Here is a 17,857-nt window from a genome sequence, read left to right on the forward strand (position 1 = left end):
AAACGATGACTTCACCATAGCCTGCATGAAGCAAGTCATTATTTGGCTGCAATATGTCAGCTTCAAGTTTGACAGTCAATCTACTGTTTACATAACAGCCTCCAATAAGTACTATGCCACGATTTCTTTTTTGCACATTTATTAGTTACATTTTCAGATCTTCAAAGAGATCTTGTAAGTCTCTTTCACAGTGTCTGACAGGTATGAAAACGATTTTTTAATTCAACAAATGCGTCGGTAATCAGGCCTGGGTGCGGCCAATGGAACTGAACTAAACTGTTGTTTTGTTGTTGTGCGATAATAAATTAGCTTGATGATTCAAAACATTTTAGTGTATTTAAAAACAATTTAAAATCAGGAAAGGGATTAAACTTTACATTTTTCTGTGGCAAATTAAAAATGTACACTGATATGGGTACCAAAAGCCCATAATTTATATATTCACCAGATTATTAAGAGACAAAGAATTGAGAAACTCTATTCACTTACCCTTCCCCAACGGTACTCCATAAATACTTGAATCTTTACTTGTTATTACGTTTGTATTCCAGCTAGCTGACAAGCCATTCCAAAGCCGACTAGTTGTTTTCAGGCAGAGGGGAAAGTGAGCTGGGAGGGAGTTTAGCTTAAAGACGAGCAAACATAAAGTAACTATTGAGTTTAAGTCAGGTGGCCAACAGGAAGTTATGACAACTGTGTCAGGAATCTCTCAGTGTATTGTCCTATCCTGAGAAATTGCATGGAAATCCATCTTCCACACACGTAATGCCGTCTTGTTTGGAAAAGTGATCCTTGCAGAAGGCATGTGAATTGTGGCTGAGAGTGAATGTCAGCGTAAATGAATGGAAGATGGCACTTAAAAAAAGTCTTGACACATCAACACACTTTTTTCATTAACATACTTGCTTCCACTCTCGGTGAAAGCAAAAGAATGTTGCCTGGCCACACAACGCCACCACGCGATCGCCTCGCCCTTGTGGGCGTTGCGACATAATGTGATGAAAACACGCCTTCTCAATAGAACACATGGAAATGAAACATCTTGATAATTCCGGTTGGAGTTACAGAGAGTAGAATTGAGATGAAGAGATAGAGACGTGATGGTGTGTTTTTTAACTTCTCTCCTCCTTTCTCACCTGACATACAAGTTCAAGAGCATCCATTACTGTACTTACATGAGTGAAAGTCATCCCAACTAAAAAAGCCACTTCCCATTCAGCTTCCTCTTCCAAACAATGAACTCCATCCTCTGAAGTCTGACCATTGTACATTTCATCTGCATATATGCAACTTACCTTCAGGCCTTTCAAAAGCAAATTCCATAGTCAAGTCACCAAAAAAAAATCCCCAAACTTCCGCTTTAAAAGGCAGAATCACATCTTTTGTTCAACAGAAACCTTACCAAAGGTCTGTATTTCATTGTTCCTGTTCTTGAGCGATCTGGACGGACTTCCGGGCTGCACCAATCTGGCAGTCCAGCTGTAAGCGTCTGAGCTTCAGCAATGCGTCACCGCCACTATTCAGCGCAGTTTGTTTTTAGAAGTAGTCCCCTCCGTCCTGAGAACCAGCTGCCATTGCTTCTCCGCTTACTGCTTCGGATACACACCGCTCACGCCGTCTCGCTGCTCACTTATTCACTCATTTTCCTTTCCTTTCCCTCCCTCCCTCCCTCCAGAGGAAATAGTCGCTGTGTTGGGTGACATACAACGCCACTCCACTCCCTCAGTTCCCCCAGTTTGCTTAATATTCACCCCCCCCCTCCCTCAACTTGGCCTTTATGCGCAAAGATTGAAAACTTTCCATCATTTCTTGAATGTTCTTTCTCTATCATCTTTCTCTATCATCTAGTAAAATGAAGGACATCCAAGATTATTAGGCATATCATTAAAGGGAGTGGAATTTGTCTAGACACACACACACACACACACACATGCATCAAAGGCCTCTCAGTGTGTAATGCATCTGCTTGTTAACACTAATAACAACTGATATTTTACAGCCAGTGAGCATGGTGTTTCAGAAAAAATGGAGGAACACAATATTACATATTGACCAACACAAACACACACACACACACACACACACACACACACGCACACAATAGAAGTTCAGGTGATGAAGCACATACACAGCTCGATGCAGAAATTGACAGGTGTCATTCAATAGCTTGGTGATGACCTACTAACTCCATGTGGGAAAATGCAATTAATTCTGCCTTTGCATGGACCAATATACATTCCTCAGTTTGTAAGCCGCTATTTTTAGACTCAGTCCTCTGCTAAACATATAGCCTACTAGCTCTGCCCTTCTTATTCCTCAATTGAAATACTGATATAATACGCAGCGGCTCGTCCCTAAAGACAATTTCATGCCATTTTTCACAAATGACTGTTTGGACTCATTATCAAGATTTAGAGATACAATCCACTTTCTAGTTGAATTGCTTTTTTCCCTTTTTAATGCAAAGGAAAAAAAAACAATGACTTAAATGAAGTATGCTTTCGTGTTATGAAGCTACATCACTGAAAGTAGTCGTGTAAAAAAGTGAGACACTGTCACTAGATGAATAAAGCATCCGTAGTGTACTTCCGAGTCCAACTGGAGCGTAGCACAGAACAGAACGCTCTTGAAAGTGTCAAGGGATACGTTAATCATAACTGCTACAACCCTCCTTCGACGTTAATCAGTGTCAATATGTGACTAAATGCTTTTGAAATGTATCCTGTATGTTGAAATTCCTTGTTTGGCACGCTCAAACATGGCGAATAAAAACTCTTGAATCTTGAATCTTGAATCAACGGCCGAATTTGCCATGTTTTAAATCATTCATCTCATGTTGTCTGTGTCTTAGGTGGTGTTTTTGCTTCTAGGTCGCACACAGAACAACCTCGTGTCTATTTTATTTGCTTAATTAATTGCACTCCTTTGCTTTCAAGTAGATGAAAAATTACTTGCAAAAACGCAATGAAGACAATTCATTGTTGAAAACTGCTGAATGCCGCAATTTCAAAGGTCTGTCAAATGGCAACAGGAAAGACAGATTTTAATAGGCCTCATTAGGAATGACTTCCTGGGGATCTAAGCGAATAGGCTTGTAAATATAATTCAACCAGTACTGTACTGGTTAATGCTGTCAGTAGCTCAGTAAGGCTCACCTGTCTTTAGTTTAGCTTCCTAATTCCGTAAGACAAAAATAGTGATGATGAGTTTAAAATGGAAATGCTGCTACAGGAAAAAAAGGTTCAAATTTAATAATATTTAACAAAACCTGTTCACTGTATTATAGATACGGACAAATACAAAGTACTGCAGGTGTAACATTCATATTTACGCACATACTAAAATGAACACCCTTTGCTTTCGACACTACCCTCTTGTGGCCGACTGATGAATGAGGACATAAAAGATTTTGCTGACACAGACAGAGCCAGACAGAGACGTGCCTGAAATTTACATTTTTGTGTCCAGAAGGAGCTAAGAAAAACATACTTTGAACCCGGCTTGACTACCTCTGAGTGAGAGAGTGAACTCTGCACACCTCAACCACTCTGTCGAGTTCTCTGTCCCCACTCCCAGTATAATCAGAGCCTCCGCAGCAGGAATCCGAGTAATGTTTTCCAGACTCATGCTTGCTCTCTCAGCATAGTTGTAGACACAGTGGACAGACAGCAGGGAACCGGCAAAGATACAAGTTGAGATAGGCGATTCCCCAGCTGTACAACACATATCTAGTTAACCCCAAACATTTACAGATGACATCAATTTCCCACCCCTTAACACAAAGCAAAGTGTGTGTCTGCATGTGCATGTGTGTTTGTGTTCTACAGGCTAAAAGTTAAGGTTCCATATTTGTGCTGAGTTGGAGGAGGCGGAGCTTGACCACCAATATCTTGCTCAGCTGTCAGACTGGTTAACCCTTCCTTCTCCACTTTCTGGAGCCTTTGGCTTCACAAGTGACTGTGCACTGGAAATGTCGCAAGCATGAGTTTCTGAGGGAGCGGTAGATATGACAAAGAGGAAGGGCCTAAATGTAGAGTTTTATTTATATGCAGCAGATAAAAAATAAGAATGCCTTGTGAGAATAGAGTAGAAGTTGAATTAAATGACACGAAATATCTTAATACAGGTCACAGTTCGTCACAATAAGATGACTGACATTGATCCCTTTTTGTTTGGGATGAATTCTCGGATGACACACACCCACACACCAGCGCGAATTTGTACTTTTTTTTTTCCTTCAAAAAGTATATTGTGATAAACGATGTGATTCCGAGTTAAGCCACAACAATGATATCCATTGCATTCAGTGAATTATATTCACAAAGCGTGACATGAATTAAATGCAATGATATCCGGAAAACATTGCTCATTGATAGCACACATGTAGAAATGATTTATCAAAAAATAAATGCATCCTGGTTCCTGACTGTGTTTTATGGCTCAAAGTAGGTCGTGTTTCTGCCTCCTCCCATATGTGCTTGGCTTGATCTTTTAACAACTTTGAAGCAATAAATGATTGACTTTGAGAGGCACCATAGAAACAATACAAATCTTGTTTTATTTGATCGGTTCTATTGCTTTTAAGAGGACAGTCTTAACCTTATAGTCAGATCGAATGCTGCTTGAATGGTTCATATTTGAGGATCCCTACAACATGTTAAGTCGAGTAAATTCTTCAAACTTGCTTCCTTGCAAAAAGAACATTTTGCATAAAATCTCGTGCGCTAACAAAAAACGTTTTATTTTTTTTAAAAAACACCTTACTCTGCACAATGTTTACAGGACCTTCCCATACTAGCTATAATACATCCGTGATGAACCGGAAGAGGGTAAACCACTGCACCCCCGACGGACATGAGCCTATTGGTTCCTTATTTGGCTCAAGCTCTTGAAGAAAACATGGAATTAATTATTACATTTAGACTGAGGGGAGGACAAAACCTAAAACCTCACTGATCACTTAGAGGGAAGTGACCTTGACTCTGTGGGAAAATCTTAAATGAAAACGTTCTCCTGCTGCGCTCTCTCACTCTCCGTCTTTCTGCTGCTGCGCCCTTCTTCGTAAATTATTTTTTTCCTGTCTCACTTCCTCTGGCAAAGTTTCTTCAGAGTAATCTTGAAAATGTGGACACTTACTTCCCATTTTTCATTGTCCAAAAAATCAAGAGGTTTTGGTTTAGAAATGCTTCTTCATGCATCATCATGCATCACGCCACACCAATTTCGTATATCAGGCTTAGACTAGGAGTGTAGAGTTAACCTCCAAGAACCTTCACCATCATGACAACATCATTGTCAGAAGCTTGAGACATCTTGAATACATAATGCATCTTGCAATATTGTGGCACCAAATAACTGAGTAGAAAAAACACATCCCCACCCATCTCTATTACATTGTGCGCAATAATCACTTTGCGCCTCTATAAAGCCCTTTTCCCAGTGGAAAGAATTACTCTATATCTGGCCAAAAATAATATGGCTGGACAGCTGAGTGATGCTAAAATGACACACCTAGTGTCAGAGATCATAATTTGGTGTGTGCGTGCATGCATGTCCTTACAGACTGAGTAAGTGCTTGATGAAACATGCTAGCTAAAAATGCTACAGTCATAGTAACCTATCCCAGGGCTGCAACTAACAATTATTTTAATCAATTAATCTGTCAAAAATGTTCTCGGTGAATCAGATAAAAGCGTTATTTATATTATTCAAAATCAGGACATCACTGTATTTTAAATTTACACTGCAGAAAATTCACAAACAAAATTAATTACTTGTTATTTTATTATCTTGGTTCTATTTTATTATCACAAGTCTTGCAACATACTGAACTAAACTAGGACATCCGGTATTATGTTTCGTGCCATATCATGTGAAAATGTGTGTTGGCATGACAAAATTCACTGAATCATATTAATAGACTCAAAGATACATTTACACAAATTGCTTGCCTTTTCTTCTAACTTGTAAAACTGTCAAGTGAGATACGTGAGAGAAGCCAGTGAAAGGAAACTTCGGCATGAACCCCATGGCTGCAAATGAAAGCGTATAGACATCTTAAGTGCAACTATTTTTACAAACAACTGTGCATGTCCCTCCAACAAACAAAAGACACTCAACAAAATATTGACATTAGCCAGACAGTCATTCGATTACCAGTCTCCCCCACCATCATTAAACTTTCAATCTTTTACGTCTGACAGCAAAATCATTGTTACTTTGTTGTTAAATATAACTCAGACTTGCAATTATAAGACATGTCTAAAGTGAAAAAAAGAATGTGGTGGCAAGGACTGAAAAAGCAATAACTGAGTAGAAAAAAAAAAAGTCATAAATGGCAGTGCGGTGCGGTTGTGATGTCAGAGTGAAAGAATGCAAGCCGTGTGGGCTGAGTGAGGAAAGTAAGACAGAAATGGTGAAGAGCAAATCAGGAAAGAGAATGCAAGGTAGGAAATTAGAGACTGATGGATAACAGAGTCCAGACAAGCAGGAATTTGAAAATGAAAATTGGCTGTGCGTGTCAGAGTTCTGAAATAATCACCAATTTGACAACTTAAAGCAATTCTGGCACAAATATAAATTTACACAAGGGATTTTCCCCCAAGTCAAACCGCTCATGTTTAATAGGCCTCCCTCCCACATATGGCAAAGTGGATCACCAGTGTTGGTAGAGTAGTAAGTGGCATGTTTCCACACTTCGAGAGCTAAGCACAGACACAACACTAGCAAGTCTGAAATTAAATTAAGGGAGACTGGACGACACTTACACTCACTTTTCCGCTGGGGCAGCAGTTTGGTCATGCATGGTATTTCCTCTAACGACACAGAAAAACATATCTCTAGGCTAAATTGAGTGTTCTGAATCTTCCAGGCATGTCTGTCTGGATTACAGTAAATGGGTTGTGTGTCAATCCCTAACTCTGTCTCGGGTTTTTCTTGCTCTGACTGAGTCATTTAAAAAACTGAAACTGACTTTTCTTCAAGGTAAAACCCTTTTTTTAAATGAAATGTTCGCTTGGCATCATACCGAAAGATAAAATTCACCTGTGTTGATGCTGACTGCTGCCACTTTACATGGCACTATACGGAAACCGCTTTTTAGTCGTCAAGTACTGTAAGGGACTTTTTCTAAGTTTCCAAGTGTGCCCACAAAATGCTTTGTGTATATTGTAAACGACTGCTGCTAACTCGTTGTCATTGTCAGGACTCAGGGCTCAAAATGACAAGAAACTAAGGCTGCAATATTATATCACAGTATCCGCTTTGCTGCAGTGGTCAATTTCTTTTTCCTCCTCAAAAAGTATTTCCAGTGCACATCCGCCTCAGGCAAAGAATTGCATCAGAACCTCAAACCAGAGATGGGGGACTCAGGTCGTATGACTTGACTCAAGTTAACATTTTTAGGACGTCAAAGTATTATTATTATTATTATTATTATTATTGGCCACAAAAATAAATTACTGCCTGGTATATTACCTACGCATGTATTGTTCTTCCTTTAACAAAAGAGTACCAATAATTTTGTCAACACAGTATGTTAGCCCAGCAGCTAAAAATTTGATAATCTAATAAATGTAATATTTGAATAGAGTCTTCCTTTTTAAGTTGTTTTGTTTCCTCTCAAAAAACTTTCGCCGTCAAAATTAAAGACCTAGCATAACCTCTGGTTTGTGCTTTAGTTAAGACTCAGTTTAGGTTAGTTTAAAAATATAGATTATGTGTTATATTATAAAAGATACTGGAGATTTGAAAAACCCACAGGCACAGAGAAAGGGGAAAATACACACACACAAACAGGCTTAACCAGTCATAGGGCAGGTGGCAACTTGTTCAGAAAGAACTCAAAACATAGAACATTTCAACTAATTCATTCCCAATGACAAGTATTACACCATCCATGCAACCAAGATTCCCCTGCCTCATCATTATTGTTTTCCAACTGTCCTGTTCCTTTACACGGTCCTCTTTTGTCTCCATCTTAATCATTGGCATATTATTCTGCCCCACCACTCACTCGCCCTCCCTTATGGGACAAACAACTTCTTGGTTTATATATGGTGAAGAAACAAAGCTGCTTGCCTGCCGGAAACACAGCTCTGATATATAAAAAAATCATAATAATAAAAAACAAGTGGACCTTACAGACCAATTAGCAGCACCAATAATAACTAACCACTTTTTCAACGAGGTAATATTTCTCAAATTCAATGTATTGTGTCTTGCTTAAAGAAAAATGTGCTCTATATAATTTCTAAATGTGCTCATATTCAGGTAAGAGTACAAGATCCTTATCTCACTTGCATTTGGTGCAAAAAAATAAGACACAGTTGCAATGAACAGCACAAACGAGTACAGTATGTGTGCTGATGTTATCATTTCCTGTACAGCTCATTCAGATGTTCCAAGTAAGCCTTGTTTACAGCACCCCAAACAACCCTGGTAATCCCTGCACTCACTGGACTGTTCGGTGAGGAATCCAAACTCTGCCTACACAAGGGCCACCTGTCTGGGTGATGGACCCATGGACCCATTTGAGCCATGTAGTATACTCATGATAAGGTTCAATGATGACTGATCAACGTAAGTGGATAAAACTCAAAATATTGGCCATTACATTTTATAAAAAGCAAGAAGGTGGATTTCATTGTAATTAATGATGAAATTTGCACTGGCCCAGTTGGACCAGCATCAGTGAACTTGCAGTGACCGACAGGGTCCAGCAACAGTGAGTAAAAAAAATAGAGCAAAAGCAATCAATATTGCTGCACCAATAGCGTATCTTTTGATGGAGGCAGTGTGACTGTATGGACCTCCATCACTGGAAAAACAAAACTCAAAGAAGACAATTTTGATGTGGAAAGAAGTCAAAAATGATGTGAGTGGCAATTCCGCATGTTTACATTTCACATTTTGCATTTCCCCTTGGGTTGGTGTCAGGAAGGGCATCCGACTGTAAAAAGTTTTGCTCCAAAAATATTCTCAGCCATATCGAGAACCCAGTCCAACCCAGCGGCGCCTGGAAAGCGGACTTTAAACCGATGATGATGCAAAGGGATTGAAAAGTTTTACATGTGCAAATATAACCAGTTATGCTGCTCATCCTCCAAGTTCATGTTCCTTACAAATGGGCCAACAAAAATATGCTTTTCAATTGTATGTTTTGGCATTGGCACAACACAGACAGAAGCATCAGAACCGTTTTTATAGTTAGAAGTAAAAATTAAACTTGTCGACAGATTTATTATGGTGTTAATAGGCTATGAGCGGTAGGTGTCTGACTGCATTTCAAATTCTATCACACTTGTCATCGTTTAGGTGGGTGGGGTTGTGGGAGTCTGTTTGGATTATAGCTTTGAATATTTATTTTTGTTAGAGAGGTATGCAGATACCGAAGATCCTAACTTTTTGGAGGACAACTGCAAATTTCATGTTCCACCATGGAGAAATGAATCCTGTCCAAAAGTATCAAGCATGAAATGAAGATATTTCTTATTGTCAACAGACTTGTTCCAATCTGTGACCAATGTGGAGTAGTGGAAACGATTACAGACATTGTAACATTAGGTCACGACTAGGCCAACCCTCATTAGTGATGATCGGCAAATGAAGCTTCAAGATGATTCATGAACCCGTTGTTGTGTTTACTTTTACCGTAGAGCTGAAAGCCCACCGACAAGCCATTTTTTAAAACCCTCCCTTTAAACCAACATTGCCATCTAGAGTAGCCAAAGAATACGACAACTGGTTCATGAAGCTTCATTTTCCCATCACTATTAATTAGGTCACAGTGAAACCTGACCTAATTACCTTTGAAAATGTGTGTCCCAAAGTGAAACTTGCCAAATCCGAGGCCACAGCCTGGAAGCTAACCTGCCCTCGCCAACCTTTGACACCAATAAGCAGATAAAGACCAGCTGAAGGTCAAAGTCTAGTTTCTCCCAGTCATGCTTATCTTATTCATCAGTTGTATTTATTTTCTTTTTAAACAGGCATGTTTCCTTTTTCCGTTTGTTTTTTTAGTTCAACACCGCCTGGTCTTTTCAGTCTTTCTCTCGCCATATCCAAGGCCACACCTGTTCAAATTGTTCTGACATTATCAAAGGTCCACAGAAAGTCTGAGTTAAAGGTTAACAAAAAGATACGCAGTGAAAAAAGAAGCCCTTGCAATCTTAATAAGAGCACTGACTTCGTTTGTCGCTGTAGCCAATGCGATAAAAGTCATTTGGATGGGCACGGCATGGATGTCGGAAAAGGATCTAAAAATCATTTTTTTTATTTTTTTAATTTACCTCGTTCTTAAGTAGCAAATGCTTTATAAAGAAGTCTTCAGAGTTACGTGTGTAAGGTGCAATTAATACTTGTGAACACATAACACCTGAGTGAATGATTGACAAGCATGCTAACAAAGCATTAGGTAATGGGAAAAAAAAAACTTGTGACTTATTTCCATTGCTAATTACAATAGTCCTTGAAAAGGTGATGCCTGTCCTTTCAGCAGACTTTAGTCATTGTAGAAGAAAAATTAACTCCTTAAGTGTGCACTTTGCGGTTTTATAGCTGTGGAAAAAAATTTGCTGAATCGGCAATCTATGTCCCCAAATAACGGCCATTGATGCACTTTCTGAAATATTAATCAGATGTGATCACCACTTCACAAAACCTGAAATAGATAGCTTTATTTTTCCACATCAGACAAAATAAGCGTTGACCCAAGGTGGCTGTAGTTGCGTTTTACTATGACATCTAACATGTGGACACGTCATGGAAGCTGTCATTCATACGGCACATGGTCGCTATCTGTAAAGCTGAATTTGCAGTGTTTGCAGGGGAATTGCTGAAAGCCCACCGACTTGCCATTTCTTAAAACCCTCACTTTAAATCAACATTGCCATCTCAAGGAGCCAAAGAATACAACAACTGTTTCATGAAGCTTCATTTTCCCATCACTAGTAACCACAAATGTCTTCTAAAGGCCTCCCATCTAACAAACTCAGTTCACAAGTTTAATTCCATACATTTTGAACATGAGAGACATTTGACGATATCCACACATTTCTGCTTGAGTAGGAAAGTCCACCATTCTTTCAGCCAAAGCAACCACTTGATTCTGTGTTCTATCAACACACTGAGGTTTTGGTGTCTTATTGCAGAGGGTTGTTGAGTGTGTCAACACTCAACAGCACCGACAGCAAGGCTAAAAAGGAAGGCTACATAAAATTAATTGCAGGTACGACTAGAGTAGCAAAGATCAGCATAATATAACTGTACTTATGCAAGAGCGGCACACAACAGACTCTTTGGAGAGGCAAAATAAATGATTACTTTATGCTACATTTAGCAAGCTAATAATAGGAGTATAGAAACATTTATGAAGTTCAATTCCAGATGACAACAACCCAATTTAAGAGTCGTCTCTTTAACAAACTGAAGACTAAAGATAGCAAAAATAGAAAAGCAGACTGTGCATGTACAAAAATGGCAATGAGGATGATTTGGCTCATTTGTAGGGTGGTTTCCAATCCCACAGCCGTTAGCGCTGCCATAGTGGCTACTCCCAACATTTACTCCCAGCAGGGCAGGGTTCACTGTAGCACAGCGCTAGCTTTGAGATGTGGGAAAGAACTGAGTCGCTTGCTACTGCTCCACAAACTTACTATGTATTCTCTCTGAGGCTGACTCGCACACAAACACAACCAAAAGCACCCACACACACGCATAGACTGTCACACGCGCACACACACCCACACAAGTGACTGAAGCACATTCAATCTTTTGTCTGGCTTGTCATTTTATTCCCACATTTCAGTGGACCCCTCTCTTGTCTGCATTGTCATGTTGCTATGTCATTCAAACAATTTGATATTTTTGCCTGTTTCCGCTTACAAACTCGCCTAAAGCAAGAGCGAATTTCCACTTGAGGTAATGCAATCAAACTTTCCATATGGAGTGGAAACTGGCATACTTATTTAAAATGCCATGAGCATGTATCATGTTTAGACGACTGTTAACATTCTTATCGGTCGTATTTATGGCTTAGTCTTCTTTGATATCTGTTTTCTGTTATCAGAGGAAAAGTCCATCTCAGTGCTAGAGTTCATTCATACAGCTGTTGCAGATGGCAAAGTTAGCGCCGGTGGTTAATTTCCGACTTGCGTAAAAGGAAGGGAACTCGGTCCAAAAAAAATAAAAATATGCACAACAGTCACGTTCAAGTTTGGCAAAGCAAAACATTTGATTAAAAATTAAAATTGACAATAATTGAACTGCAACATCGTTGAACTGTTCTTGTGTTTAGTGAGCAAAAGATTAGAAAGCTTACTTTCTAGGGGGGGGGGGGGGTTTCCACATTTATGTTGGGTACTGTACACTCGTCCCTATTCTCTCGAGTGTCATAAACAACAGCTCCATCCAGCTCATTCCCACACCCACTCGCAATTATCCTCCTGACAATCACACCACACATTGGAACTACCAAAGCTGTTATACAATTCAGAATTTGACCAATATCTTCAGGAAAAATCTCTAAGGTTGCACAAAATGTGGTTACTTGACCTTTTTCTGACACTTGCAAAAGAAGGAATAACCTTCACAAAAGGAAGAGAAAATTAAAAAAACAAAAAAACAGCATGAATACTCAAAGAATACTTAGGCAAGCACGAAGTTGGCAAGCAAACGCCATACTCCACTCAAGACTCCGACACAGAACCTCGCGACTAAGGCAATCAATGGAACACTGATATGCTGCATACAGAAGAAATTATCACTTATCAAATGCTACAAATACGCCAATGTTCAATCTGCTCAATCAGGAAGGGACCAGTTGTGTTTTTTTACAAGATGAGTAAGGGGGATCCCCGAGTCACAACTAGTGGAGTAGTAAAGTCGTAAGTACATATTTGCATGAAAAACTCTTTTAGGCCATTATTATACAATGGTTAAATAACAAAACTGAAACTTAGCTGACAATAATGTGCGTCACCAATTGCAGCAGAAGTGTTTTCCTTGCAAATCAGAGCATGCAAAATGAATGATGACTGAGAGACCAGTTTGTTGGTTTTCAAGACAACTACAGAAAATGCTGTTGCCTGTTTATAATCTTCAGAAAGAAGCCGCTGTAATTAATAATTATAACTTTATCATAATCTTAAAAGAACCAATACAAACATTTGACCAGAGTTTACAGTGCAGAAGTGGGCTGACAGTTGGGCTAAGCCACAACTTTGTCACAGACCAAAAATACCACCAAAAATCAGCTCGTTGAGATTGTAAAATAAGCCCCAAGGGCAATGAAAAAACAAAAAAATACATTTGAAAAAAGCCTCCGTGCACAAGCAGTCCAACAAAAACAATCCTCACCAGAGAGGGGGGGAACTTTTGTTAAATGGTATTGATAGCAACCCATGGCAGACGCTTAGCTTTGAAAAAGACAAAAAGAAATCACACTTTACTCACTCTAACTAGCCAGAACAATTTATCTGTGTATTTTGTTGAAACAGCTGCTGACTTTGTCACATTTAATGTCCTTTCGGATCAAAACTGCATCTTTCTGTCAGTGGCAAACAGCCTCGCTTCATTGCCTACCATCCCCAAGCAGGAACTTGCCATTTAAAGAGGATTAGATCACATTTACAGCCGAGTGCCTGTCATCTTAGTTCCAGGTGGCAGCTGCGGACAGGCCCTCAATGCTAGAAATTGTACCCTTCACATGACCCTGAGGCCACAGGTCAGTTGTTCCAAGCAGATTGACCATTCCCCAACCAATGGTGCTTTTCTTCACATAGTATGTATTTATATATATTTTTTTTCATTGCATCATTGCAATGTAACTCTGTGACCACAATGCTGTACATACAGTAGAGGAAACACACCCATACATATGAATGAACTTTTTCAGTACTGCAAATCTGTCATGTGTAATAATGTGTGGTAACTACTTTTTTTTTTCTTTGTGTAGTAAAATGGCTTACTTTAACCAGAATCCTCACATTGATTTGTAGACAAAGGGTATAAAATTCTAGTGGCTTAATTTGCCTTGTTGTGGAAACTGAAACCTAGTTGCCATGAGTTCTTCTTCTTCTTCTTCTTTCAAGACGATGAATAAGCGACATCCGTCGGAAGTACAGAAGTAGAGAACCGTCATCATGGCAATGATTTATAAGGTGCATTAATCCATCAAGATTGTACCTTTGGATAGAATAAGATGCTGAATTCTGGTTAAGGTAGGCACTAAAAAGAACAACTTTACATGGGCATCAAACGGAAGAAAATTAAATGAAAAAAAAATCCAACCAAATAAAAAAACCTGCAATTGAATGAAACCACAATAACTGAACAGCAAAGTAGCGAAGGAATACTGTGCACTCAGATTTCTCTTTTGTAATGCAGTACCATATACAGTAATCCCTCGTTTATCAGGATAATTGGTTCCATAAACCACCCGCCATAAGTGAAATCCGCAAAGTACGGTCACCAACAAGAAGTACTGGGCAGGCTAACGAGTTCGTGGAAAGATGCTAATTCCCGATCGTGCTAACACGGGAAAACGGACTTCTAAAGGAATGTAAACGAACATTTGCAGCAAGACTACATTGTCCTAAAGGTTAGACACGTTTCCTCAATTTAGACGTTTTATTTTGACTTTTAAATGATTTTTTTAATTTGGAAAAAAAATCCGCGATGTAGTGAAGGCGCGATAAACGAAACGTGAAGTAGCGAGGGATCACTGTATTTGGATTCAAACAGGTTGTACTGTTCGGCAGATGCAATGTATTTACAAACGACACAAAACTTAACAGGGGGACAAGCTTGCTGACAAACCGTGTAAGCAAATATAATCTTGGTTAAAAAAAATAATCGGCATAAATCGAACCAACTCAGTGTGGATTTCTGCTTTTAAACAGCTTCAATGTCTCCGACTGACTCCTTGGAAATACAACCAAGGCTACATGCCAGACTGAAATGGCATTCCAAACTCAAGTGCGTTTATTTCTATCAGTCCATGCCAGCAAAACTATAAACCGTGCTGGTTGTAGGTTCTTTAAATAAACACACAGATCCACCAGTAATTGTTGAACAAAGACTTTCTGAGTCACTTGATGATGATGACACTGGACAACAAGTCGCGGTTAAAAGCAGCAGTGCCGTTATGAATGAACGTCTGAATAAGTTCAAAGGAATTCAATGTTGATGTCATAGGATCATTCCGATCTAAAATGATTCAGACTTATTAAAACGAGCGCATAGCGCGCCTTTTAGACTACGAACTTTGTTCGAAGTTCAAATGACATAAATATCGTTCGGCACCGCATTTCCACCCCGTATGGTTCATTCCGCCTTCACGCAAGCATATATTCAAGGTCAGAAATCACTCGCAACAGCTTTCAAAGCGCCTCCCCCCCCCCCCCCCCCCCCCCCCCCCCGAAGCAGGAAACGTTGTCAAAAGTCAACATTTAACACAATCCAGCGACAGCGCATGAGGGCACATCGTGCAAACTCGCGTGGACAGGAGGTACCTTAAACAGTCGAGTTCAAATGAGATGACGTTTTGTCGGCTTCCTCGAAGCAGAAAAGTCGGTCCAGATCGGCGTGGCTACGTCGCTGCGGTGCCTGGTGTCTGTCAGTGCTGCCGGCGGCTTCCTCCAGACCCTCCCACCGCTCCCACACCCATTCCCACCCTCGGCTACGCACGCGGTACTCTGCGACAGCGCCACACTCACACACCACTTCCAGCACACACAACACAAAAAGACGCATAAATATCTCACAAGTGTTATGATAACTTCTGCTGTGGTAGGGGGAAAAAAATGTGACAATTGCGTCAGAACTTCCCCAAAATCTTCAATGGGTGTGGTGTGGAAATCAGCACTTTCCTTCTCTTTCACCAAAGGGTTGCAGAATCACCCAAAACCAGAAAATTCGGACAGAACCCAACAGGGCGGCGAACCCGTGAATGATGCCGTTTATTTTTAGCGAACCCGGCCGGCACCATGTCGTCATTGTATCAATTCAGTACAAACACTCAGCAGCCTTTTAGCAATGCTGCGTTCACGGACTCACTATTATTTTTTTGGGCTACTTTTTTTTTTTTTAACTTTTGGAAAGCTAAAACCACTATTTGTGACTGGCACTGCTGCGAATGGCAAAAGTCCAGGAGTAATTAACACTTCTGTCCTGAAAAAGTAATGTAACGTATCGATGCCACAAGTGTGGCAAATTACTATTTTTGTCTAAATGAAGCTCTTCAATTCACTTCAATGGTTGCTTGGCACCAAGATGCCACTAGATGGCATCAAAGCCATATTGTTGTTAGTTTGCTGCTTGAGTATATGATTCATAGGAAATGTGGGTATCGCCTATGCCAGCCTCCAGAAGCTTCTCGGCTCAGTTGTTCAAAGGAAATCTGAACAAATTTTGGATAAAGGTTTAAATCAATTTTTGAAAATGTGCAGTTCAAAATCAAATATGCATTCTGAAATCAGATTAGAGTGTCAGTTTCATGAGTAAAATAGGATTAAGTTCAATTCTATCTGGTCAAATAAATAACATTAACAGCAGATGTTTATTTATGTATTTATTTATTCCTTTTTTTATTTGTGTTTTTCAACTGATTATCTAAACATACAGTTTAAATTATGAACTACTTCACTGTTTTGTTGTTGTTATTTTACACACTGTACCAAGTGGCAATGTTGTGCCCTTAAAAGTTTGAATGTGTAGTGTATTTTAAAATAGAACCAACATCTACTGTTCACACTATGCATACTTGCACAATGAATAATATAAATACACAACCAAATACTTGTCAAGATGTTTGACTCTTCTCAGGTATTAAGCATTTTTCATGGAGAAGACATTGAAATCAGTTGAATAAAATTCAGGAAAGTATTGCAGTAATCAAAACTATAATAAGCACTTGAATTGTTTTTGTTTTGTTTTCATGTAACCTTTATTTATCCAAAACAAGGTAAAGATCAAGGATGTCTTCTTAAAAAGGAGGATCAGAGTGAGGGTGAATTCTAAACACACATTTCATACAGACTGTGAAGACAATATACGGAACGCTTTGAATAAAATTTGAATTTAGTATTGATAGATAAAGGTGGCTGCTGCCACCCTGTAAAACCACCCATGATGAGTACAGGATGCACAAGGAAATTACAGTGCAGACATGATACAATATCCAGCTCAGACACTGATCCACTCTAGCGTGCTATGCTACCAAAATAGCTTCCTGGAAAAGTAGTAAGGTCATGACCTTACTGTCCTCAGTGGAAAGCATGAATTACCATTATGGGATAATATGACAATTCCCAACTTTTTACACAACATGTGATTGGCCATTCAACTTCAGTCCAGCACTTCGGATATGTAACCAGTGCCCTGCCCTGTGAAGGTGACCTCAACCGGTCAGATATGAATCAATCAATACCATCGCTGAACTGTAATACACTTTCATTGCCAGAGGGGGGAGTGATTGATTCAGCGTTTAATTGAAGCTTTCTCACGCGGACACACACTTTGCACACACGTTCAGTGTATGATCGAAGAGGAATGCAGAAAGAGTGGAAAAAAATACATATGAGGCAATGTACTGGAATTTCTTTGTCGTTTCCTCCCATCCGAGGTCCAGTACATTCCACACCTCCCCAAACAGCTCACATGAATACGCTTCATTAAGCACACATTCCTACATTGTACATTCTAAATTAAGCTTCCCACAGTGGGAGTGATTTTAAAAAGCCCACTCCCCTCATTCCTTAGATACTGTAAATAGATGTTACACATCCATTTTTTCCTGAGCTGTCCTCCCCAATGTGCCAAGAGCATACCATTAAAGCCAAAATGTATGGGAAAGTTG

At 39.5% G+C, this 17,857-nt stretch overlaps 1 protein-coding gene across 5 annotated transcripts in view; it reads right to left on the reverse strand.

Moving 5' to 3' along the window:
• Positions 1-17,857, reverse strand: part of LOC119132120 (unconventional myosin-Ic-like) — a 40,232-nt gene that overhangs the window by 20,211 nt on the left and 2,164 nt on the right. Inside the window, exon 1 of one of the 5 annotated variants that reach the window (XM_037267085.1) lies at positions 15,513-15,666. The exons of 2 other annotated variants lie outside the window; for them this stretch is intronic. Coding sequence is in view for 2 of the 3 variants with exons in the window: in XM_037267083.1 (XP_037122978.1) it covers positions 490-510 (21 nt within the window). In the remaining variant the exon portion in view is untranslated. Of the gene's footprint in view, positions 1-489; positions 915-1,402; positions 1,621-15,512; positions 15,667-17,857 lie in introns of those variants that run through there. 2 more of the 5 variants (XM_037267084.1, XM_037267083.1) reach the window with 2 other exon arrangements.

Source organism: Syngnathus acus, chromosome 13, assembly GCF_901709675.1.
Source record: "Syngnathus acus chromosome 13, fSynAcu1.2, whole genome shotgun sequence".
Taxonomy (NCBI): domain Eukaryota; kingdom Metazoa; phylum Chordata; class Actinopteri; order Syngnathiformes; family Syngnathidae; genus Syngnathus; species Syngnathus acus.